Source organism: Budorcas taxicolor, chromosome 7 (assembly GCF_023091745.1).
Source record: "Budorcas taxicolor isolate Tak-1 chromosome 7, Takin1.1, whole genome shotgun sequence".
In the NCBI taxonomy this organism is placed as follows: Eukaryota; Metazoa; Chordata; class Mammalia; order Artiodactyla; family Bovidae; genus Budorcas; species Budorcas taxicolor.
Window position 1 is genome coordinate 59,004,220 of NC_068916.1, and position 8,691 is coordinate 59,012,910.

The window sequence follows — 8,691 nt, forward strand, 5'->3', positions numbered from 1 at the left end:
ATATTCATTCTCTTATGTTAACTGCAGTATATTTGGCCTTCAGTAATTATAGAATAGTAAGTGAAAGTGAAATACTGGAGTGGGTAGCCTTTCCCTTCTCCAGAGGATCTTCCCAACCACAGGGATCAAACCCAGCTCTTCCACATTGCAGGTGGATTCTTTACCAGCTGAGCCACAAGGGAAGCCCATAGAATGCTAAAGTCAAAAGAAAATTTAGTAGGCATTTATTTAGATTGGTCTGATCAACAGAATAGGGGTAAATCAGACCTTCAGGAAGAGGAAGAGAGACTGAGAAGAAGAGGACTGAGAACTTCCTGCTCAGTTCCTTATTAGATCTCTCAGGTTTCTGACTTGCCCTTTTAGAAATCAACTACGCAACTCTGAGACCGTAAGTCCAGCTCTCCCTGGGCATGCCCACTGGATCTCCTGGATTCCTCTACAGTTCCTTCTCCAGTGATCAGAGATTCCCACCCCCAACCTCACTTTTTTTTTTTTTTTTGGTGGGGGCAGGGGGTTAGGATCATATTTCTCTGACTTGACCCTTAGCTGGCCTGACTAAAGAAGTGAGCTCTTTTCGGTCTGGTCTGGGCAAGGGATGTTGGGAAATGGATTTTAGTTACTGTGAACAATGAATTCAGCTTTGCATTTCTAACTGTAGAATTTACTATTTCTCTAATTCCTTCTCTCCAAATGCATCTCGTTGTAGTCTCTTCTGGTGATCAAGAAATAGGGATAGAGGTGAGTACCTTTTTGGCATGCTCTTTGTAAAAATGAAATCAGGGCGAAGTGTAAATGAGTAGTGAAGGTATCTGAATTGACTCACAGTGGGCTGAAATAATTCCGTGGGAGGTAAACACTGTTTCTACTCTACTTTTCTAATGGTGTTTCTTTAAATGAATCTCTGTGCAAAAGGAGAATAGGAGATAAAGGAAGCTCTTACTTTTAGGTAGTATTTTAAACTTTTCTCAGTATTTTTCACATTCATTATTCAACTGGACTCTCATGATAACCCTAGAGAAAAAAAGAGAGAGAGAGAGAGAGACTAATATTTCCTGCTTAAACTGCTAATTCTCATTTAAAGACTGTTCTAGGTCTGATTTATTTTTGCAGCACAGCACGGGGTCCACAAAAGGCATTCTAGACATGTTTGCTGAAAAGCTGAGGAGGGAATCTTCCTACTCTCTTCTCACTCTTCACCATCTAGATATAAGAATGATAACAGAATTGAAGGAACAGAATGCAGAGTATTATTTTGTTCCAATTACAGGTGAACTGCACCAAATACAACTTAAACGGTGCCGGGATTGCGTGCACAAAGGAATGGAGACCAATATGTGGCATAGATCAGAAAACTTACAGTAATGAATGTATGTTCTGTTTCCTAAATAGGTAAGTATTATACTCAATTTGGAGCCCAGTTTTGTTTTGCTTTACAATCACAAAAGTCACATTGGCCAAAATCTACTCAGCTTTTGAAAACATGGTTTGACATCTTACCTTTTGTCATGTTCCTCTACTACTCTGTGGACATTGCTTTGTTTTTAAAAAAAACAAAAACTAGTTATATTAGGGATATATATTATGTATATTTCTTTGCTATCTGGCCAAATTCTCATGTATACTATATTACACGGTATCCCTCAGGCATTAGCTGTTACATTTTTATTCCCATATTACATTTAAGGAAACTGGGTCTCAGGCAGGAAACCTATTCTTGGTCAAACTTTCATGAATCTCCTGTGTTACATCTTTCTTATCAGCTAATGGAAACTCAGAAGAGAGCTGTTGCTACTTGGGCTGTAAGCCATGGACACAGTTGTAACACTTTGATCTACCCTTTACACCCCAAAGGAAAATCATGTTGCTTCTCTGATTGTCTGGGAAAGTCTAGGGAAGAGGATGGAAATACAAACGGATAGTTGAAGTTAGTTGGAATCCTCACCACCACCACGCCCACACATTAAATATTAAGTTCTCACTATAAACATCTCAGCTTCTAGGAGTCTTTATAATAATGATTATTACCAGTCACTCCAACAACTTGAACTCACTGCTTTCCGACTAGCAGTTAAAATCATGGACTTTTGTGTCAGACATCTGGATTAGAATCCAGGCTTCACTTAGTAGATCTGTGACATTGGGCAAATAAATACCCATTCTGCTATGTACTTCTGTATTCAGTAAAGCAGAAGTTATACTAGTGTTTAGGATTCATTGTGAGAAAACACGTCAAATCTTACCTAAGCAGCTGACGCAGTGAATACTCAGAAATGAGCTCTTCTTCCTTTTAATCATTTTCCTCTTTCTTTTCTAGCCTTTCTGAAATTTCATAGTCAAATATAATAGCAAGTGTTAGTCAAATATAATAGCAAGTGTTATTCAAATAAAACCCCTCAGAATATGCAATGCCAGAGACTAAACACTGAGATGGGATTGATTATATTATCTCATGTCTTTTTAGAAGGAGGAGATCTAATACTTAGAAAGGAGAAGTGACTATAACAAAATTACACATACTGTAAGTGCCAGATATGGATATGTGACTATTTTAAAACTGCAAAAATATCCACATACTTTATTATACCTTTGATTTCCATCTGAGTATTCATGGACTATTTTATTTTATTTTATTTTATTTTATTTTATTTTTATTTTTATTTTTTATTTTTTTTAATTTTAAAATCTTTAATTCTTACATGTGTTCCCAAACATGAACCCCCCTCCCACCTCCCTCCCCATAACATCTCTGTGGGTCATCCCCATGCACCAGCCCCAAGCATGCTGTATCCTGCGTCAGACATAGACTAGCGATTCAATTCTTACATGATAGTATACATGATAGAATGCCATTCTCCCATATCATCCCACCCTCTCCCTCTCCCTCTGAGTCCAAAAGTCCGTTATAGACAGCTGCGTCTTTTTCCTGTCTTGCATACAGGGTCGTCATTGCCATCTTTCTAAATTCCGTATATATGTGTTAGTATACTGTATTGGTGTTTTTCTTTCTGGCTTACTTCACTCTGTATAATCGGCTCCAGTTTCGTCCATCTCATCAGAACTGATTCAAATGAATTCTTTTTAACGGCTGAGTAATACTCCATTGTGTATATGTACCACAGCTTTCTTATCCATTCATCTGCTGATGGACATCTAGGTTGTTTCCATGTCCTGGCTATTATAAACAGTGCTGCGATGAACATTGGGGTACATGTGTCTCTTTCAATTCTGGTTTCCTCGGTGTGTATGCCCAGCAGTGGGATTGCTGGGTCATAAGGGAGTTCTATTTGCAATTTTTTAAGGAATCTCCACACTGTTCTCCATAGTGGCTGTACTAGTTTGCATTCCCACCAACAGTGTAGGAGGGTTCCCTTTTCTCCACACCCTCTCCAGCATTTATTGCTTGCAGATTTTTGGATCGCAGCCATTCTGACTGGTGTGAAGTGGTACCTCATTGTGGTTTTGATTTGCATTTCTCTGATAATGAGTGATGTTGAGCATCTTTTCATGTGTTTGTTAGCCATCCGTATGTCTTCTTTGGAGATGTGTCTATTTAGTTCTTTGGCCCATTTTTTGATTGGGTCATTTATTTTTCTGGAATTGAGCTGCATAAGTTGCTTGTATATTTTTGAGATTAGTTGTTTGTCAGTTGCTTCATTTGCTATTATTTTCTCCCATTCAGAAGGCTGTCTTTTCACCTTGCTGATATTTTCCTTTGTTGTGCAGAAGCTTTTAATTTTAATCAGATCCCATTTGTTTATTTTTGCTTTTATTTCCAGAATTCTGGGGGGTGGATCATAGAGGATCCTGCTGTGATTTATGTCTGAGAGTGTTTTGCCTATGTTCTCCTCTAGGAGTTTTATAGTTTCTGGTCTTACATTTAGATCTTTAATCCATTTTGAGTTTATTTTTGTGTGTGGTGTTAGAAAGTGATCTAGTTTCATTCTTTTACAAGTGGTTGACCAGTTTTCCCAGCACCACTTGTTAAAGAGATTGTCTTTACTCCATTGTATATTCTTGCCTCCTTTGTCAAAGATAAGGTGTCCATATGTGTGTGGATTTATCTCTGGGCTTTCTATTTTGTTCCATTGATCTATATGTCTGTCTTTGTGCCAGTACCATACTGTTTTGATGACTGTGGCTTTGTAGTAGAGCCTGAAGTCAGGCAAGTTGATTCCTCCAGTTCCATTCTTCTTTCTCAAGATTGCTTTGGCAATTCGAGGTTTTTTGTATTTCCATACAAATCTTGAAATTATTTGTTCTAGTTCTGTGAAAAATATGGCTGGTAGCTTGATAGGGATTGCATTGAATTTGTAAATTGCTTTGGGTAGTATACTCATTTTCACTATATTGATTCTTCCGATCCATGAACATGGTATATTTCTCCATCTATTAGTGTCCTCTTTGATTTCTTTCATCAGTGTTTTATAGTTTTCTGTATATAGGTCTTTAGTTTCTTTGGGTAGATATATTCCTAAGTATTTTATTCTTTTCGTTGCAATGGTGAATGGAATTGTTTCCTTAATTGCTTTTTCTACTTTCTCATTATTGGTGTATAGGAATGCAAGGGATTTCTGTGTGTTGATTTTATATCCTGCAACTTTACTATATTCATTGATGAGCTCTAGTAATTTTCTGGTGGAGTCTTTAGGGTTTTCTATGTAGAGGATCATGTCATCTGCAAACAGTGAGAGTTTTACTTCTTCTTTTCCAATTTGGATTCCTTTTATTTCTTTTTCTGCTCTGATTGCTGTGGCCAAAACTTCCAGAACTATGTTGAATAGTAGCGGTGAAAGTGGACACCCTTGCCTTGTTCCTGACTTTAGGGGAAATGCTTTCAATTTTTCACCATTGAGGATAATGTTTGCTGTGGGTTTGTCATATATAGCTTTTATTATGTTGAGGTATGTTCCTTCTATTCCTGCTTTCTGGAGAGTTTTAATCATAAATGGATGTTGAATTTTGTCAAAGGCCTTCTCTGCATCTATTGAGATAATCATATGGTTTTTATTTTTCAGTTTGTTAATGTGGTGAATTACATTGATTGATTTGCGGATATTGAAGAATCCTTGCATCCCTGGGATAAAGCCCACCTGGTCATGGTGTATGATCTTTTTAATGTGTTGTTGGATTCTGATTGCTAGAAGATATAACAATTATAAATATATATGCACCCAACATAGGAGCACCGCAATATGTAAGACAAATGCTAACAAGTATGAAAGGGGAAATCAACAATAACACAATAATAGTGGGAGACTTTAATACCCCACTCACACCTATGGACAGATCAACTAAACAGAAAATTAACAAAGAAACGCAAACTTTAAATGATACATTAGATCAATTAGACCTAATTGATATCTATAGGGCATTTCACCCCAAAACAATGAATTTCACCTTTTTCTCAAGTGCTCATGGAACCTTCTCCAGGATAGATCACATCCTGGGCCATAAATCTAAACTTGATAAATTCAAAAAAATCGAAATCATTCCAAGCATCTTTTCTGACCATAATGCATTAAGATTAGATCTCAATTACAGGAGAAAAACTACTAAAAATTCCAACATATGGAGGTTGAACAACACACTTCTGAATAACCAACAAATCATAGAAGAAATCAAAAAAGAAATCAAAATATGCATAGAAACTAATGAAAATGAAAACATAACAACCCAAAACCTGTGGGACACTATAAAAGCAGTGCTAAGAGGAAAGTTCATAGCAATACAGGCATACCTCAAGAAACAAGAAAAAAGTCAAATAAATAACCTAACTCTACAACTAAAGCAACTAGAAAAGGAAGAATTGGAGAACCCCAGAGTTAGTAGAAGGAAAGAAATCTTAAAAATTAGGGCAGAAATAAATGCAAAAGAAACAAAAGAGACCATAGCAAAAATCAACAAAGCCAAAAGCTGGTTCTTTGAAAGGATAAATAAAATTGACAAACCATTAGCCAGACTCATCAAGAAGCAAAGAGAGAAAAATCAAATCAATAAAATTAGAAATGAAAATGGAGAGATCACAACAGACAACACAGAAATACAAAGGATCATAAGAGACTACTATCAGCAGTTGTATGCCAATAAAATGGACAACATGGAAGAAATGGACAAATTCTTAGAAAAGTACAATTTTCCAAAACTGAACCAGGAAGAAATAGAAAATCTTAACAGACCCATCACAAGCACGGAAATTGAAACTGTAATCAGAAATCTTCCAGGAAACAAGAGCCCAGGTCCAGACGGCTTCACAGCTGAATTCTACCAAAAATTTCGAGAAGAGCTAACACCTATCCTACTCAAACTCTTCCAGAAAATTGCAGAGGAAGGTAAACTTCCAAACTCATTCTATGAGGCCACCATCACTCTAATACCAAAACCTGACAAAGATGTCACAAAAAAAGAAAACTACAGGCCAATATCACTGATGAACATAGATGCAAAAATCCTCAACAAAATTCTAGCAATCAGAATCCAACAACACATTAAAAAGATCATGGACTATTTTAAAAATGCTCAATCTACTCTCCTTTTAATGTTGATCTTATTTTTTTATATTTTAATTTGTTCGCAAAATGATCATTTATCAAAGATGTTAATGACAAATATTAACTAACTTGGGAAGAATATTAACCAGAACTTAGTTCAGGTCAGACAACAGAGAATGACATATGATCATGTTTTACTCTGTAGATTAAGAAATATCAAATTACTGAATTACACATTCAGTAAAATCTTCTTTTTCAGAGATAAAGGATCTCAGCTCAGGAAACTTCATGATAATGAATGCGTAAGTATACACAAAAATTTTACATATCCTTAATATAAAATGTTTCAACAATTCCTCCCTTTCATCAAGAACAACTGTTTTAAGATATTTATTCTACAAATTATCTATGACTATGAGTAGTCACAGGTAACACACCTGGCCAGCCTAAACAGAAAATCTGAAATATAATTTCTTGACCCAGAAGACTCCAGAAACTTTATTTATACTCCTTTATTCATAATCCACAGGATGGACTCTGTTCATTAGCTACACTGGGGAATGAGAGAGAGGGCAGCCTTGAACTTGGGCTGAGCAATCTCTTGCTGTGATGGTATTCTCTCCAATGTTGGGTCAGGCTATGTAAACTGCAGAAAATACATATTTCTGCAAGTGGGATTCTGAACTAATGATCCTCTCAAGGCTTTAAAAGAGTTTCTTTTCTATGATTTAATGTTTGTTTGTTTTTTTTTTTTTTGAACAGAGGGAGGTTGAGTGCACCACATATTCAGAAATATGCACCATGGAGTACATACCTCACTGTGGATCTGATGGGAGAGTATATGGCAACAGATGTTCATTTTGCAACGCTGTTGTGTAAGTGCTTAATTCAGTATTTTATTTGTACACACAGAACCAGAAACCATCTTAGGTACATAAGCCAGCTGCTGCTATGAAGCCTAAGAGATAGCTGACTGAAAATCATGATATTTTACAAAAAGAAGGAAAAAGAGAGAAAATGAGAGAGAAAGAAAATGCTTAAGAATAAGAATTGAAGTTAGGGAAAGAGACACTTGATCATCATCATAATATTATTCAGTGGCAGATAAAAGAGAGACTTACAGAATTTTTGGCTCCTAACACTGGCTTTTACTGGTACACTGAATTCCCTTTTTCCGCCATGCTGAAGCTTGGTAATTAATTGTTCAGCATTCATGTTATGTATTCATCAGGCTGGCTTGATCTAAGATGATGTAACTTTCAACTTAAGATTTCCAGAGCCCCCCTTTTAAATGTATTATTTTTCTTGTAGGATGAGCCGTGGCACACTTTATTTTGTAAAATATGGACCATGCTCTGAGTCTCCCTGATGTTCGATGGCACCAAGTTTCCTTTGGCAGTGAACCAGTTTCTCTAGGATGGCCATGGGGACAAGTATATGGAACTTGATTCTTCAATAAAAGATTCTCAGCAGAAAAATTGTCAGGCTTATCTCTGTGGATGTAGTTCTTTTCATACCTATGGTCCTTTCCCTAAACTATAAGCCATACAGAAATATTTCCTGTATTTCTATTCAAGGTGGAAGCTAGAAAAGATTATACACACAATGGTGAAAAAAGAATCTGCTCTCAGCATCCCATTAAAAAAATATATTTTTTAAAGTAAACATGGATCAAAGTGTGTATCTGACCATTACTATTACATTAGCTTTAGCTACACTAATGAAAAGTGGAAAATCCAGATTTGGAGAAAGATAGAGTGAGAATCCTTAACACTATGAAAGAATCAGAACAGGCTAGGAATAACATAATACTTTAGGTATCACCATCTAAACAGAACTCAGTCACATGTGGGCATCTGCAAAGGAAGGTTATGTTAGGGAAGAGATTCTATATACTCTAAATGGTGAAATCACTAACAAAGCCTGAGAAATTTGAGGCTATGTGCTGGACTCTCAGGAAGTGGAGATATGAGAACTTTCTCACGGCTGTGTCTCCACAGAGTACTCAGCTGAATACAGTGTGCAGAGATAAATATTTAACTTGGTAAAGAATTTTATAATAGCAAGTCTGCAAATAAGCACACAGTGATGCCCTATAAGTTCATGTTTCCAAAGCACAATGTATTTTTAGCAAGGAGTGGTTAAACACTTGCCAGCTATGCTGTAAATATTTGTGTGACTTTTCTAACAACACATGTAGAAA

At 36.3% G+C, this 8,691-nt stretch overlaps 1 protein-coding gene across 1 annotated transcript; it reads left to right on the forward strand.

The window, feature by feature from the left end:
* The first annotated feature begins 690 nt into the window (after nt 1-690).
* Nucleotides 691-7,857, forward strand: LOC128051776 (double-headed protease inhibitor, submandibular gland-like). The gene is made up of 5 exons (XM_052644419.1): nt 691-738; nt 1,268-1,389; nt 6,748-6,790; nt 7,251-7,363; nt 7,800-7,857. The coding sequence occupies exons 1-5, from the start codon at nt 691-693 to the stop codon at nt 7,855-7,857; spliced, it is 384 nt and encodes a 127-aa protein (XP_052500379.1).
* Nucleotides 7,858-8,691: the final 834 nt, after the last annotated feature.

Excerpts from the sequence above, each read along its gene's own strand:
- LOC128051776 (XM_052644419.1), top strand. The coding sequence starts at position 691 with ATGCATCTCGTTGTAGTCTCTTCTGGTGATCAAGAAATAGGGATAGAG. Across the intron at positions 739-1,267 it reads ATCAAGAAATAGGGATAGAG|GTGAACTGCACCAAATACAA; the intron begins GTGAGTACCTTT and ends TTCCAATTACAG. Across the intron at positions 6,791-7,250 it reads AACTTCATGATAATGAATGC|AGGGAGGTTGAGTGCACCAC; the intron begins GTAAGTATACAC and ends TTTTTTGAACAG.